This window comes from Leucoraja erinacea, chromosome 28 (assembly GCF_028641065.1).
Source record: "Leucoraja erinacea ecotype New England chromosome 28, Leri_hhj_1, whole genome shotgun sequence".
Taxonomy (NCBI): domain Eukaryota; kingdom Metazoa; phylum Chordata; class Chondrichthyes; order Rajiformes; family Rajidae; genus Leucoraja; species Leucoraja erinaceus.
In genome coordinates, this window is record NC_073404.1 from 30,128,004 (window position 1) to 30,145,503 (window position 17,500).

The window sequence follows — 17,500 nt, forward strand, 5'->3', positions numbered from 1 at the left end:
GATCAGAGGGTATGGAGCGAAGGCAGGTACAGGATACTGAGTGGGATGATCAGCCATGATCATATTGAATGGCGGTGCAGGCTCGAAGGGCCGAATGGCCTCTACTCCTGCACCTATAGTCTATTGTCTCCAGAGATGCTGCCAGAATCTCCAGGGATTCTCCAGAGATTCCCGCTGAGTTACGCCAGCATTCTGTGTCTACCAGGTTAGTGGGTGAATTGGCTTGGTGTAAGTGTAAATTGTCCCTAGTGTGTGTAGGATAGTGTTAGTGTGCGGGGATCGCTGGTCAGTACAGGCTCGGTGGGCCGAAGGGCCTGTTTGCGTGCTGTATCTCTAAACTAAACTAAACTAAACTGTGCCTGAACTTTACCTGCTCCTTGGAGCGAGGCTTTGCTGAATCTCCTGGTTCCTAGTGCCTGTTCTAAACTCACCACTTCACACACAGCTCTGCCAGTTCACATATTTGTTGAAATTGTTTAGATGATTTTCATGCTGTTATTGGGAATTTCAGTAAGTTGACTTTAGTTTAGTTTAGAGATACAGCACGGAAACAGGCCCTTCGGCCCACCGAGTCCGCGCCGACCAGCGATCCCCGCACACTTATGCCCCTGTCCCACTTAGGAGACCTGAACGGAAACCTCTGGAGACTTTGCGCCCCACCCAAGGTTTCCGTGCGGTTCCCGGAGGTTTTTGTCAGTCTCCCTACCTGCTTCCACTACCTGCAACCTCCGGCAACCACCTGCAACCTCCGGCAACCACCTGCAACCTCCGGGAACCGCACGGAAACCTTGGGAGGGGCGCAAAGTCTCCAGAGGTTTCCGTTCAGGTTTCCTAAGTGGGACAGGGGCATAACATAACACCGCACACACACTGGGAACAGTTTACGCTTACAGCAATCCAATTAGCTGAACAAACCTGCACGTCTTTGGAGTGGGGGAGGAAACCAAAGATCTCGGAGGAAACCCACGCGGGTCATGGGGAGAACGTGCAAACTCCGTACAGACAGCACCCGTAGTCAGGATGGAACCCGGGTCTCTGGCGCTGTGAGGCAGCAGCTCTACCCGCTGCGCCACCGTGCCACCATTCTAAAGATACATTGGGTAATGTGTGAAGGAATGTTTTTGGTGTCCGAGTTGGATCACCAATTACTTTGAGACCATGACATCTGTTTCACGTGTAAAGTGTAAATTGTCCCTAGTGTGTGTAGGGTAGTGTTAGTGTGCGGGGATCGCTGGTCGGTGCAGACTCGGTGGGCCACAGGGCCTGGTCCTGTGCAGTAATGTTCTGTGATCTATCTGATGATCATCATATGATGAGCGTTTGTCGGCACTGGGCCTGTACTCGCTGGAGTTTAGAAGGTTGAGGGGGGACCTCATTGAAACTTACAGAATAATGAAAGGCGTGGATGTGGAGAGGATGTTTCCACTGGTGGGAGAGTCTAGGACCAGAGGTCACAGCCTCAGAATTAAAGGGCGCTCTTTTAGAAAGGAGGTGAGGAGGAACTTCTTTAGTCAGAGGGTGGTGAATCTGTGGAACTCATTGCCACAGATGGCTGTGGAGGCCAAGTCAGTGGATATTTCTAAGGCAGAGGTAGATAAATTCTAGATTAGAACGGGTGTCAAGGGTTATGGGGAGAAGGCAGTAAAATGGGATTAGGAGGCAGAGATCAGCCATGATTGAATGGCAGAGTAGGCTCGATGGGCCGAATGGCCTAATTCTACTCCTAGAACGTGTGAATTTGAGTAACCTCTGTGTTCTTGCAGTTTGCTTTGCCTCATGCCCGCGGGAGTTCCCATGGACAGACTCGAATTATTCGAAACGTTTACGCCAAGACTTACTACACAGCCATGATGACGGAATGCTACCAGCTCTGGAAACAACTGGAAGCTGAAACCAACACGGAACTCTTCAGGTTAAGTAGCATCGAGGCATCCAAGTGTAGGGAGGAACCGCAGGCGCAGGTTTACACCAAAGATAGACACAAAATGCTGGAGTAACTCAGCGGGACAGGCAGCATCTCTGGAGAGAAGGGATGGGCGACGTTTCGAGTCGAGACCCTTCTTCAGACTGAGAGTGAGGGGAGAGGGGATGAGTGTGCGGGGATTGGCGGTCGGCGCGGACTCGGTGGGCCGAAGGGCCAGTTTCCGTGCTGTATCTCTAAATCAGTGGTTCCCAACGTGGGGTGTACACCGCCACAGGGGGGCAATTGAGTGCGACTGAGGAGGTCTGGGTCCAAATTTTCGATTTTTATTTTTTAGGATTTTCCATCAGGTAAACATATGTAGTTTATGTTTCAGATGTTATTTTGAGTAAATAATTTTGAGTAAATAATTTTGAGTAAATAATTTTGAGTAAATAATTTTTTGGGGGTAAAAAAGGTCTTTATTGTGTAGTTATTACATAATCACCGCGCCATCGCTCTTCATGCACGTCCCAGAATTTTCTCTCTCTTTATTACCTGTGAATACTCTTCTATTATCATATTTATTATTATTATTATTATTATTATTATTATTATTATTATTATTATTATTATTATTATTATTACTTTTATTATTACTATTATTATTATTACTATTATTATTTTATTATTATTATTATTATTATTATTATTACTACTATTATTATTTTAATACCACCTAATGTATTTTTCTTTTCTTTTACAATTTTTTAGTAATTTCTTGCTCAGAACTTTAACTGTCTTTTTCATTTTTCTTTTTCATGTTGTTTTGAATCTTGTTTAAACCAAGGTATTGGCGTTTTAAGCTTCTTCAGCTGAAACGGAGTTCACTTTTTAAATGATAAGAATTATATATCACCACATGGGGGGGGGGCATCAGGATTTTAGAGGTGATTAGATGGGGCATGGCCAAAAAAAGGTTGGGAACCACTGCTCTAGATGAAAGGCCCACCGAGCCCACACCGACCAGCGATCCCCGCACACTAACACTATCCTACACACACCAGGGACAATTCTACATTGATACCAAAGCCAATTAACCTACAAACCTGTACGTCTTTGGAGTGTGGGAGGACATCGGACATCGGACATCTCGGAGACAACCCACCCATGCAGGTCAACGTACAAACTCCGTACAGACAGCACCCGTGGTCAGGATGGAACCCGGGTCTCTGGCGCTGTGAGGCAGCAACTCTACCGCTGCGCCACCGTGCCGCCCCTAGTGTAGATAGTTATACTAGTTGAGTTAGTTGCGTTAGTAGCGTTAGATACATTAGTGGCATTGGATACGGAGATAAAATTTAACCAGGGGGTCAGTCAGATCGGTGGGGGAACTGGGAAGGGGGAGGGATGGAGAGAGAGGGAAAGCAGGGTTACTTGAAGTTGGAGAAGTCAATGTTCATACTGCTGGGGTGTAAGCTGCCCAAGTGAATTATGGGGTGCTGTTCCTCCAATCTGCGCTGGGCCTCACCCTGACAATGGAGGAGGCCCAGGACAGAAAGGTCAGTGTGGGAATGGGAGGGGGAGTTGAAGTGTTGAGCCACCGAAGGTGTGGGATGTAGTTGTCGGTGCTTCTATAATAATGTGACTGGCCTTGTTTCCAAGGTATTTTGCTTTTTTCACACAGAGAGTGGTGAATCTCTGGAACTCTCTGCCACAGAGGGTAGTTGAGGCCAGTTCATTGGCTATATTTAAGAGGGAGTTAGATGTGGCCCTTGTGGCTAAGGGGATCAGGGGGTATGGAGAGAAGGCAGGTACGGGATACTGAGTTGGATGATCAGCCATGATCATATTGAATGGCGGTGCAGGCTCGAAGGGCCGAATGGCCTACTCCTGCACATAATTTCTATGTTTCTATGTTTCCATTTGCAGGCCAACAGGGCTCTTGGTTCTGGGGAAAGAGGGGAACCCAAGTTTTCAGACCATGAAGTCCACCTTGATCGACAACAATGTGCCCATGACCACGTTAACATCTGCCGATGTTTCAAAGCGATTTCCAGCTGTCCAGCTGCCAAGAGGCGTCTCCGCTCTCCTCGACAAAACAGCTGGCATCTTGTATGCCGACCGAGCCTTGAAAAATGTACAGGTAATCCATCGACTGGTTGTAATAAACAGCGAGGAAACTGGCCCTTCGGCCCATCGGTCACCCCTTCACACGGGTTCTATGCTATCCCACTTTCTCATCCACACCCGCGGCAATATTACAGAGAGACCTTTGGGATGTGGGAGGACATGTTCTCCCTTGGACCTCGTGGGTTTCCTCCGGGTGCTCTGGTCTCCTCATGCACCACAAAACCGTACAGGTCTGTAGGGTAATTGGCCTCTGTGAATTGCCCCTAGTGTACAGGGAGTGGATGCAAACGTGGGTTCACATAGACTCGTGCCACAACCAGAGAGCAGTGCTGAACTACTATCCACCTCTTTGGAGCTCCTCAGACAATCCTTGATCGGACTTTGCTGGCTTTACCCCTTTATCATGTATCTGTACACTGTGGACGGCTCGATTGTAATCATGTATTGTCTTTCCGCTGACTGGTTAGCACGCAACAAAAACCTTTCACTGTACCTCGGTACACGTGACAATAAACTAAACTGAACTGAACGGGCGATCGATGGTCAGCACGGACTCCACGGGCCGAAGGGCCTGTTTTCCTCCTGTATCTATCAACAGAATATTGTGAGATGCTGAAGTGGTCTATATCATTGCCTGATTCCGATTCACTCTCACTGATTTGATCAGATGGAGAAACTAATTCCAATAAGTAATATTGCTGGCCCCAATAAGCTGTGTCTAACAAGATCATAAATGATAAATTGCTATATTTAACAGGGAGTTAGATGTGGCCCTTCTGGCTAAAGGGATCAGAGGGTATGAAGAGAAGTCAGGTACAGGATACTGAGTTGGATGATCAGCCATGATCACATTGAATGGCGGTGCAGGCTCGAAGGGCCGAATGGCCTACTCCTGCACCTAATTTCTATGTTTCTATGGATAGAAACATAGAAACATAGACAATAGGTGCAGGAGTAGGCCATAGCCTGCACCGCCATTCAATATGATCATGGCTGATAGAAACATAGAAACATAGAAATTAGGTGCAGGAGTAGGCCATTCGGCCCTTCGAGCCTGCACCTGATCATCCAACTCAGTATCCTGTACCTGCCTTCTCTCCATACCCCCTGATCCCTTTAGCCACAAGGGCCACATCCAACTCCCTCTTAAATATAGCCAATGAACTGTGGCCTCAACTACCTTCTGTGGCAGAGAATTCCACAGATTCACAACTCTCTGTGTAAAAAATGTTTTTCTCATCTCAGTCCTAAATGATTTCTCCCTTATCCTCAAACTGTGACCTCTTGTCCTGGACTTCCCCAACATCGGGAACAATCTTCCTGCATCTAGCCTGTCCAACCCCTTAAGAATGTTGTAAGTGATAGCAGCAGAATTAGGCCATTCGGCCCATCGAGTCTACTCCGCCATTCAATCATGGCTGATCTATCTCTCCGTCCCAACCCCCTTCTCCCCGTAACCACTGACAACCGTACTAATCACGAAACTATCTATCTCTGCCGTGAATATATCCACTGAGTTGACCTCCACAGACTTCTGCGGCAATCTCTAAACCAAACTAATTGACGAAACTTCCTTTGAAATATCATCACTTTCAAGGTTTGCATATATTTTTCTCACATAACAGGCACTGAAACTTAAAAAGCCCCAACAACAGCAGGTCTGGTGTACATCACATCAAAACGTTGAAGATATCGCTCTGGATTTGCTGCTCATTAAAATTGTTATTGTTGAATAATAATCCTTCGAAAATTGTTACCACATTTTTACAATTTGAATTTGTCCCTGAAAAACATATTATAGTGGAAGCCTGGCTGGTTGTAAGTGATAAGTGATAGGGGCAGAATTAGGCCATTCAGCCCGTCAAGTCTACTCCGCGATTCAATCATGGCTGATCTATCTCGCCCTCCTAACCCAATTCTCCTGACACCCGTACTAATCAAGAATCTATCCATCTCTGCCTTAAAAATATCCACTGACTTGGCTTCCACAGCCGTCTGTGGCAATGAATTCCACAGATTCACCACCCTCAGGCTAAAGACATTTCTCCTCATCTCCTTCCTAAAAGAACGTCCTTTAATTCTGAGGCTGCGACCTCTAGTCCGAGACTCTCCCACTAGTGGAAACATCCTCTCCACATCCACTCTATCCGAGCCTTTCACTATTCTGTACGTTTCAATGAGGTCCCCCCCTCATTCTTCTGAACCCCAGCGAGTACAGGCCCAGTGCCGACAAACGCTCATCATATGTTAAACAATTCATTCCTGGTTAAGGCAGGCAGTTTGGATTGTACTTGTGAAAGGCTTCCACCACCTGATTTCATGCTAACTTGTTCACCAGGTTAATTCCCGGGATGGCGGGACTGATATACACTATGATGAAAGAATGGGTCGACTAGGCTTGTATTCACTGGAATTTGGAAGGATGAGAGGAGATCTTATGGAAACATATAAAATTCTCAAAGGATTGGACTGGCTATATGGAGGAAAAGTGTTCCCGATGTTGGGGGAGTCCAGAACCAGGGGTCACAGTTTAAGAATAAGGGGTATGCCATGTAGGACTGAGATGAGGAAAAACCTCTTCACCCAGAGAGTTGTGAATCTGTGGAATTCTCCGCCACAGAAGGCAGTGGAGGTCAATTCACTGGATGTTTTCAAGAGAGAGCTAGATTTAGCTCTTAGGGCTAACGGAATCAAGGGATATGGGGAGAAAGCAGGATCGGGGTACTGATTGGGGATGATCAGCCATGATCATATTGAATGGCGGTGCTGGCTCGAAGGGCCGAATGACCTACTCCTGCACCTATTTTTCTACCCGTCTATGAAATTGAAGATTGACACAAAAATCTGGAGTAACTAAGCGAGTCAGGCAGCATCTCTGGAGAAAAGAAATAGGTGACGTTTCGGGTCAAGACCCTACTTCTTCTGAAGAAGATCTTGCCCCGAAACGTCACCTGTTCCTTCTCTCCAGAGATGCTGCCTGTCCTGCTGAGTTACTCCAGCGTTTTGTGTCTATCTTCGGTTTAAAGCAGCATCTGCAGTTCCTTCCGACATTGAAAATGATTTACGTACACAGTTCAGTACGAGTATCAGTATACAGAAGCACTTAGAAACATCGTAGACAAGCGTCTCAGATGCAGTACAGATGTTGTATAACAGTGGTAGATTGAGACAGAGTCTGTGTACAAAGGAACTGCAGATGCTGCAGTTAAGAATATGGGGTAAGCCATTTACAATGGAGATGAGGACAAATCTTTTCACCCAGAGAGTTGTAAATCTGTGGAATTCTCTGCCTTAGAAGGTAGTGGAGGCCAATTCACTGGATACTTTCAAGAGAGAGCTAGATAGGGATCTTAAAGATAGCGGAGTCAGGGAATATGTGGAGAAGGCAGGAACGGGGTACTGATTGTGGATGATCAGTCATGATCACATTGAATGGCGGTGCTGGCTCGAAGGGTCGAATGGCCTAATTCTAATCCTTTCACATATTACCCTATGATCTGGGACAGACAGAACATGTTGGAGTGACTCAGCGGGACAGGCAGCATCTCTGGAGAGAAGGAATGGGTGACGTTTCGGGTCGAGACCCTTCTTCGGGCTGACATCAGGGGGGGGAGGGGGGGGAGATGCATAGTCAAGGAAGTGTAAGGTGTGAAAACCGGGCAAAGGGAATGGGGATCAAGGAAAATCTGGAACAGAACTGGGAGCAGGCAACACCAAATGTAGTCGGAGACAGTCAGGCTGGTGGGAGAACTGGGAAGGGGGAGGGATGGAGAGAGAGGGGAGGCAAGGATTTTTGAACTTAGAGCTGGGATGATGCGCTGTGGAGAATAAAACCCAATTAAATAGTTAACGGGCAAATGGAATATTTAACGAGCTTAGTCGTTTAAATTGGCTCTGGGTTCCATTAATGTATTTTCTGGATGATGGGGGAATGATCATTGGAAATAATGGCGTGTTCCCCATGATTTAACGGGACACATTTGAATATTTTGCAGGATTTGTTCCGGAGATTTGGAGGAATCATTCGCGATGGTGAAAAAGTTGTTCAAATCCAACCTAGCGATCTGGTTACCGTGACAACCACTGCGGGAATTTACAGAGCAAAACGGCTGGTGATAACTGCTGGACCTTGGACAAATAAACTGTTGAACCTTGTGGGACTGCAGCTTCCACTCGAGGTTAGTCGGTGTGTCCCGCCTAGAGTCAGTCTGTGTTAATGTCATAAATGCTGGAGTAACTCAGCGGGACAGGCAGCATTTCTGGAGAGAAGGAACAGGTGACGTTTCGGGGCAAGATCTTCTTCAGAAGAAGTAGGGTCTTGACCCGAAACGTCACCTATTTCTGAGAGAAGGGATGGGTGACGTTTCGGGTCGAGACCCTTCTTCAGAACTTCCCTTCAATGATCTTTGGTTTAGTTAGTTTTGGAGATACAGCGCGTAAACAGGCCCTTCGGCCCACTGAGTCCGTGCCGACCAGCGATCACCCCGCACACTAACACTATCCACACACACACTAGGGACAATTTTACTTTTTCACCAAGCCTATTAACCTACAGATCTGCACGTCTTTGGAGTGTGGGACTCCTGCACTCTGCGAAACGTCACCTATCCATGTTCTCCACAGATGCTGCCTGACCCCCTGAGTTACTCCAGCACTCTGTGAAACGTCACCTATCCATGTTCTCCACAGATGCTGCCTGACCCGCTGAATTATGGTGCAGCAGCATCTATGGAGCTAAGGAAATAGGCAACTTTTCGGGCCGAAATCCTTCTGGAAATAGGCAACGTTTCGGACCGAAACCCTTACGGGTTTCGGCCCGAAACGTTGCCTATTTCCTTAGCTCCATAGATGCTGCCTGACCCGCTGAGTTACTCCAGCACTCTGTGAAAAGTCACCTATCCATGTTCTCCACAGATGCTGCCTGACCCGCTGAGTTACTCCAGCACTCTGTGAAACGTCACCTATCCATGTTCTCCACAGATGCTGCCTGACCCACGCTGAGTATAGCTCCAGCACTCTGTGGCCCACGTCACCTATCCATGTTCTCCACAGATGCTGCCTGACCCGCTGAGTTACTCCTTATGCCAAGCTCTGTGAACGTCACCTATCCATGTCTCTCTCCACAGATGCTGCCCTGACCCGCTGAACTAGTGTAGTTATAGCTACAGCGAGTAAACAGGCCCTTTGGCCCATCAGTGCATCGACCAGCGATCCCTGCACACTAACACTATCCTACACACACTAGGGGACAATTTACAATTATGCCAAGCCAATTAACCTACAAACCTGTACGTCTTTGGAGTGTGGGAGGAGACCGGAGCACCTGGAGAAAACCCACACAGGTCACGGGTAGAACGTGCAAACTCCGTTCAGACAGCACTCGTAGTCGGGATCGCAACTCTACCGCTGCACCACCGTGCCAGTAATCTGATGGTGTTTTACTACTGGCAATCAATGAGAAATTATCTGTGGATAAACTGGACAATAATTGCTTTGTAGTAATGAATCTTCCCTATTGACATCCTACCCATTAGCAATGCCCTGGTGAACCTCTCACCACCATTACTGATCCCAGCTCACTAATCATTTATACACGTCAAAACAAATCTCCGCAGACCCTTGTGTGTAGGAAAGACCGATGGAGGAGCAGGCATGGAGGGGGGGGGGGGTAAAAACAAAGGGGGACCCACGCAGGTCACGGGGAGAACGTACAAACTCCGTACATAGATGCAGCTGCACCATAACGTAGTCAGGGTGGAACCCGGGTCTCTACCGCTTTCTCCAGGACTCATTGGCCTAAGGGCCTGTTGTCCACGCTGTAGCTATAACTAAACTAAACAAGCTCAGCGGGTCACACACACTCACTGCATCTGTGGAGAACATGGATAGGTGACGTTTCACAGAGTGCTGGAGTAACTCAGCGGGTCAGGCAGCATCTGTGGAGCTAAGGAAATAAGGAAACGTTGCCTATTTCCAGAAGGATTTCGGCCCGAAAAGTTGCTTATTTCCTTAGCTCCATAGATGCTGCTGCACCATAACTCAGCGGGTCAGGCAGCATCTGTGGAGAACATGGATAGGTGGCGTTTCACAGAGTGCTGGAGTAACTCAGCGGGTCAGGCAGCATCTGTGGAGAACATGGATAGGTGACGTTTTGGGTCGGGAACTTACAGACAAAACAAGTTTACCATTTCCACTTTTGAAAGTTAAGTAAGAACAACCTTCTGGCAGTGTGAGTTAAGAGCGATGCACTAGACTGTATAATGAAGTGTAGAGACATCCATTTGTTTCCTTAATAATGATAAAGTCTTGATTTGAGTGGTGCCATTAGCTGAGCTGCAGTGCATAAAACAGGTGCTTCTCCAGATGGAGAAGGAGGGAGAGGTGCCGCATATATCTCTGTCCCTGTGTTGTCTCAACGGTGTGTCAGGGATCCAGTGTATCGGGCGAAACCTCTACAGTTACGGTGCACACATCACAGCGAGAGAAACACACACATGGTCCACAGCTCAGGCACGCTCCATCAATTCCAATGATGCAACCTTCACCTTGTCCGCCCTGTTTCGACTAATGCAATCAACTCGACGTGCACAAACGGAAGATCATATAGAACAAATTGTCCTGCAACTTTAGGCTGTGCACGCCACACAAAAGAAGATGAAGATTTCCAATGAGTTATTGGTGTTATCGAGTGATACAGCATGGAAACAGGCCCTTCAGCCCAACTTGCCCACACCGGCCAACATGTCCCAGCTACACTAGTCCCACCTGCCCTCATTTAGCCCATCCCCCTCTAAACCTGTGTTTAAGAGGGAACTGCAGATGCTGGAGAATCGAAGGTTACACAAAAAAGCTGGAGAAACTCAGCGGGTGCAGCAGCATCTATGGAGCGAAGGAAATAGGCAACGTTTCGGGACGAAACGTTGCCTATTTCCTTCGCTCCATAGATGCTGCTGCACCCGCTGAGTTTCTCCAGCTTTTTTGTGTAACCCCCTCTAAACCTGTCCTATCCATGTACCTGTCTAACTGTTTCTTAAACGTTGGGATAGTCCCGGCCTCAACTACCTCCTCAAGAAGTCTAGTCAAGTGTGTTTTATTGACATATGTCCCGGACGGGACAATGAAATTCTCACTTGTTGCAGCACAACAGAAGATGTGAATATGTAAACATTGGATATAACGGGGGGGAAGAGAAAAAGAAAAGTTAAATAAATAACAAATATAGTGTAATAATAATATAGTCTACAGTTCACAGCTCAGAGCTTATTCATTGTCATGTTTAACAGCCTGATGGCTGCTCTGGCAACTTGTTGCAAACGCCCCCCACCCTTTGTGTGAAAAAGTTACCCCTCAAATTCCTAATAAACCCGTGTCCTCCGGTCCTTGATTCCCCTAATCTGGGCAAGAGACTCTGTGCATCTACCCGATCTATTCCTCTCATGATTTTGTACACCTCTATAAGATCTCCCCTCATCCTCATGGAATAGAGACCCAGCCTACTCAACCTCTCCCTACAGCTCAGTCCCTCTAGTCCAGGCAACATCCTCGTAAACCTTCTCTGTACCTTGACAACATCTTTCCTATAACGCAGTGCCCAGAACTGAACACAATACTCTCAAGGCTGTGCTGCAGAATCATCTATTTGGGACCTCCACCTCCATCCCCCACCAGGATGGCCTCAAAGCCCTCCGGTTCTTCCTCGACCAGAGGAGCAACCTATACCCAGCCACTGACACTCTCCTCCGCCTAGCGGAGCTGGTCCTCACCCTCAACAATTTTACGTTTGATTCCTCCCATTTCCTCCAAACACAAGGCGTAGCTATGGGCACACGCATGGGCCCCAGCTACGCCTGCCTCTTTGTCGGGTACGTTGAACAATCCTTGTTCAATACGTACCAGGGCCCCATCCCCGACCTCTACCTCCGTTACATTGACGACTGCTTTGGGGCCACCTCCTGCACCTACACACAACTGACTGACTTCATCCACTTCACCACCAACTTCCACCCGGCACTCCAATACACCTGGACCATTTCCGACACTTCCCTACCATTCCTTGACCTCACCATCTCCATCGCAGGGGACAGACTTCTGACCGACATACACTACAAACCAACTGACTCACATGGCTATCTGGACTACACGTCTTCCCACCCTGCCCCCTGTAAAGACTCCATCCCCTACTCCCAATTCCTCCGCCTACGCCGCATCTGTTCCCAGGATGAGACATTCCATACCAGGGCATCGGAAATGTCCTCGTTCTTCAGGGAACGGGGATTCCCCTCCGCCACCATAGATGAGGCTCGCACCAGGGTCTCATCCATACCCCGCAACACTGCTCTCTCTCCCCATCCCCGCACTCGCAACAAGGGCAGAGTCCCCCTGGTCCTCACCTTTCACCCCACCAGCCGACAAATACAACACATAATCCTCCGCCATTTCCGCCACCTCCAACGTGACCCCACCACTCGCCACATCTTCCCATCTCCCCCCATGTCTGCCTTCCGCAAAGACCGCTCCCTCTGCAACTCCCTTGTCAATTCTTCCCTCCCCTCCCGTACCACCCCCTCCCCGGGCACTTTCCGTTGCAACCGCAAGAAATGCAACACCTGTCCCTTCACCTCCCCCCTCGACTCCATTCAAGGACCCAAGCAGTCGTTCCAGGTGCGACAAAGGTTCACCTGTATCTCCTCCAACCTCATCTACTGCATCCGCTGCTCTAGATGTCAGCTGATTTACATCGGGGAGACTAAGCGGAGGTTGGGCGATCGTTTCGCCGAACACCTCCGCTCAGTCCGCAATAACCTACCTGAACTCCCGGTGGCTCAGCACTTCAACTCCCCCTCCCATTCCCAATCCGACCTCTCTGTCCTGGGTCTCCTCCATTGCCAGAGTGAGCAACACCGGAAATTGGAGGAACAGCACCTCATATTCCGCCTGGGTTGCTTGCGTCCGGATGGCATGAACGTTGAATTCTCCCAATTTTGCTAGCCCTTGCTGTCTCCTCCCCTTCCTTAACCCTCGAGCTGTCTCCTCCCATCCCCCCGCCCTCGGGCTCCTCCTCCTCCCTTTTTCCTTCCTTCTCCCCCCCACCCCCCATCAGTCTGAAGAAGGGTTTCGGCCCGAAACGTCACCTATTTCCTTCGCTCCATAGATGCTGCTGCACCCGCTGAGTTTCTCCAGCAATTTTGTGTACCGTTCATCATTTGTTTTTGTTTTCCTTTTATCCTATCCATGATCGTGCCAGACATTGAAGATTACGGTTTGTTACTGGAAGGAGAAAATCCCTGGAACGTACGGAATTTCCAAGGGTTTTCCGTGCTTTATGAGGATAAACAGCGATCCAGATGTACATGAGTTCTATGGACTTCCTTCCAACGAATACCCCGGACTGATGAAGGTTTGTATATGTGTAGGGAAAGGAACTGCAGATGCTGGTTTACACTGAAGACAGACACAAAATGCTGGAGTAACTCAGCGGGACAGGCAGCATCTCTGGAGAGAAGGAATGGGTGACGTTTTGGGACGAGACCCCTCTTCAGACCATTGCCTGACCCGCTGAGTTACTCCAGCACTCTGTGAAACGTCACCTATCCATGTTCTCCACAGATGCTGCCTGACCCGCTGAGTTACTCCAGCACTCTGTGAAATGTCACCTATCCATGTTCTCTACAGATGCTGCCTGACCCGCTGAGTTACTCCAGCACTCTGTGAAACATCACCTATCCATGTTCTCCACAGATGCTGCCTGACCCGCTGAGTTACTCCAGCACTCTGTGAAACGTCACCTATCCATGTTCTCCACAGATGCTGCCTGACCCGCTGAGTTATGGTGCAGCAGCATCTATGGAGCTAAGGAAATAGGCAACTTTTCGGGCCGAAATCCTTCTGGAAATAGGCAACGTTTCGGGTCGAAACCCTTACGGGTTTCGGCCCGAAACGTTGCCTATTTCCTTAGCTCCATAGATGCTGCCTGACCCGCTGAGTTACTCCAGCACTCTGTGAAACGTCACCTATCCATGTTCTCCACAGATGCTGCCTGACCCGCTGAGTTACTCCAGCACTCTGTGAAACGTCACCTATCCATGTTCTCCTGAACAAGGGAGGAGGACTGGCTGAACTTTGTTGCCTTCCACCACAGTGAAGAAATGTTTGCGTTAAATCATATTGTGTGTTCTTTTTAAGTGTATCGCTGCTGGCAAATTCATATCACTGCACATTCGGGTGCAGGTGACGAGTAAAAATGTCTTTGACGTTGACAGAAATGCTGCCTGACCTGCTGAGCAAGTTAAATTTAGTTTTAGATACAGCATGGAAAACAGTCCCTGACGCGTCTGAAGAAGGATCCTGACCCGAAACATCACCTATTCCTTCGCTCCATAGATGCTGCCTCACCCGCTGAGTTTCTCCAGCATTTTTGTCTACCTTCGATTTTTCCAGCATCTGCAGTTCTTTCCTAAACACTTCTACATATACAAACATCGCTATGAAGGGTTTTTATATAACCTCGTGTGAAAATGTCCTCTCGTTTTTAGGTGTGCTATCACAGTGGGAGCCGAGCGGACCCAGATGAACGTGACGTTAGTTTTCAACGGCCTTCCCAGGACGTGGAGCTTTTGAGAGACTTTCTGTCGAGGGAGTTTCCTGGTCTGGACCCCAATCCTGCTGTGGTTGAATCCTGCATGTACACAGTGAAGTATCAGTCTCCATAATATCATTCTGCACGTGGCAATGAATGCCTGTCTTGTTGCTGCCGCAGGGCACCAGGTCCCATCCTGACCACGGGCACAGAATTCTCCCCGTGAACTGCGTGGGTTTTCTCCGGGTGCTCTGGTTTTCTCCAAGATAGAGTCAGAGATAGAGGGACACAGCGTGGAAACACCGGCAAGCATGTCCCAGCTACACTAATCCCACCTGCCCGTATTTGGTCCATATCCCTCCAAGCCTGTCCTATCCATGTACCTGTCTAACTGTTTCTTGGTTCAATGGTCAATGGTTCAATGGTCAATGGCTCAATAACCATATAACATATAGCCATATAACAATTACAGCACGGAAACAGGCCATCTTAAACGTTGGGATAGTCCCAGCCTCAACTACCTCCTCTGGCAGCCCGTTCCATACACCCACCACCCTCTGTGTGAATAATTTACCCCTCAGATTCCTACTTTTCCCCTTCACCTTGAACTTAAGTCCTCTGGTCCTCGATTCCCCTATTCTGGGCAAGTGCATCTACCCGATCTATTCCTCTCATGATTTTGTACACCTCTATAAGATCACCCCTCATCCTCCTGCGCTCCATGGAATAGAGACCCAGCCTACTCAACCTCTCCCTACAACTCACACCCTCTAGTCCTGGCAACATCCTAGTAAATCTTCTCTGGGCCTTTCCCAGCTTGACAACATCTTTCCTATAACACGGCGCCCAGATCTTCGGTTTCCTCCCACACTCCAAAGAAACACTGGTTTGTATGTTAATTGTCTTGGTATGGATGTAAATACTGTGTGCAGTATAGTGTTATAATGTGCAGGGATCGCTGGTCGGCACAGACTCGTTGGGCCGAAGGGCCAGTTTCTGCTCTGTATCTCTAAACCAATATAAAAACTCCAGTACACATGTCTGCCCCTCTTTTTCAGTTTGAGGATCTGTATTTCTTAGAATTGCCCAAGAAAGAATAATCCCTTATAAATATTAATGTATTTTGCAAAATCACCGTCTCAAACCATCTTCCAGGTGACATGGGCTGTTTTGAAGATTTCATCAAAGCTGTTTAAATTCTACCTCTGATTAAAAACAGCGTATGATATGTCACCTGCATGAAGTGCCACTAACTGACATGAAGTTTAGTTGACTATAGAGAGACAAGAGAGGAAACAGGCCCTTCGGTCCACCGATTCCGTGCCAACCAGCGATCCCCGCACACGAACACTATCCAACACACACTCCTACATCCGGTGGGCGGCGCGACTCTGGTCAGCAGCGGCCTCTGCAGTCTGTCCGCGTTTTATTATTTTCTGTCTGTGTTTAAATGTAGTTTTTGTTATTTTTTGTTGGGGTGTGTGTGTGGGGGGGGGGGGGGGTGGGGGTGGGAGGGGGGGGGAAACTTTTTTAATCTCTCTCTGCACTGGAGACCCGACCTTTTCTCGTCGGGTTTCCGTTGTCGTTGGGGCTGCAACGAGGAGCGGCCTCCAACAGGAAGAAGCCGGGGACTCTGGTGCTATGACTCACCGTCGCCGTCGCGGGGCTGGCCGAGTCCGGAGCGGGTGGAGCGGTGGAGGTGCGCTGCTGCCGCTGCTGCTGCTGCTACCGGAGAGTCGGAGGCTCCAACGGCAGGTCTGTGGACGGCGGCACTGGGAGCCCGCGGCTCCCTGGAGGGAGACCGCTTTTCAGGGCTCTCGCAACGGCGACTTCCCCCGCCCGAGTTGCGGGGTTGAAGAGCTCCTGGAGCGGGGCCTTACAGCACCGCCCCGCGCGGCTTGGAATGGCCGCGGGACTCTGCGAGCGCACGCCGGGGGCTCTAACAGCAAGACCCGGTGTGTGACCTCGCACCACCCGGCGTGGCTTTAATGGCCGCGGGACAATCGCCATCGCCAGCCGGGGGCTTTGACTTTGACTCTGACATCGGGGGGGGGGGGGGTGCAGTGGAGAGATAAGTTTATTTGGCCTTCCATCACAGCGATGTGATGGATGTTTATGTAAATTATGTTGTGTCTTGGGTCTATGTGTTTGTAATGTATGGCTGCAGAAACGGCATTTCGTTTGGACCTCAAGGGGTCCAAATGACAATTAAATGTATCTTGTATCTTGTATCTTGTACAGACAGCACCCGTAGGTAGTCAGGATTGAACCCGGGTCCCTGGCGCTGTGAGGCAGCAACTCTACCGCTGCGCCACCGTGCCACCCTTCCGAGCTACATACACGGCCTTATTACTTATTACAGTTATGCAATCTTTTTCTTTTGAAGGTGCATTGCTAAAAGTGCAATTAATAATGCAAAATATCGTACAAATCATTTTAAAAAAAGACGCTGAGAAAAAACTTCCTTTGCTTGTATCCAGTAGGAATAACAGTTGCTCATTTGGTCTCACAAGTTTGTCCATCGTTTGGTTTGGCCATCGCTTCGCCCAACACCTCCGCACAGTTCGCACGAACTAACCCGATCTCCCGGTGGCTCGGCACTTCAACTCCCCCTCCCATTCCGAACCCGACCTTTCTGTCCTGGGCCTCCTCCATGGCCAGACTGAGCCCCACCGCAAATTGGAGGAGCAGCACCTGATATTTCGTTTGGGTAGTTTACACCCCAGCAGTGTGAACATTGACTTCTCCAATTTCAGGTAGTCCCTGCTTTCTCCCTCCTTCCCCTCCCCTCCCCAGCTCTCCCACAGCCCACTGTCTCCGCCTATTCCTTTCTTCGTCACCTGTTTCCTCATCCCCGTTCACAACTCTCTGGGTGAAAACATTTTTTCTCA

At 48.8% G+C, this 17,500-nt stretch overlaps 1 protein-coding gene across 3 annotated transcripts in view; it reads left to right on the top strand.

Annotated features, from left to right (window-relative positions):
* The window catches only part of pipox (pipecolic acid oxidase), a 37,883-nt gene that overhangs the window by 3,956 nt on the left and 16,427 nt on the right, over positions 1-17,500 (top strand). For 2 of the 3 annotated variants that reach the window (XM_055658145.1, XM_055658146.1), the window contains exons 3-7: positions 1,764-1,912; positions 3,833-4,046; positions 8,029-8,211; positions 13,278-13,430; positions 14,566-14,721. In XM_055658145.1, coding sequence (XP_055514120.1) covers positions 1,764-1,912; positions 3,833-4,046; positions 8,029-8,211; positions 13,278-13,430; positions 14,566-14,721 — 855 coding nt within the window. The remainder of the gene's footprint in view (positions 1-1,763; positions 1,913-3,832; positions 4,047-8,028; positions 8,212-13,277; positions 13,431-14,565; positions 14,722-17,500) is intronic. The other variant, XM_055658148.1, reaches the window with a different exon arrangement.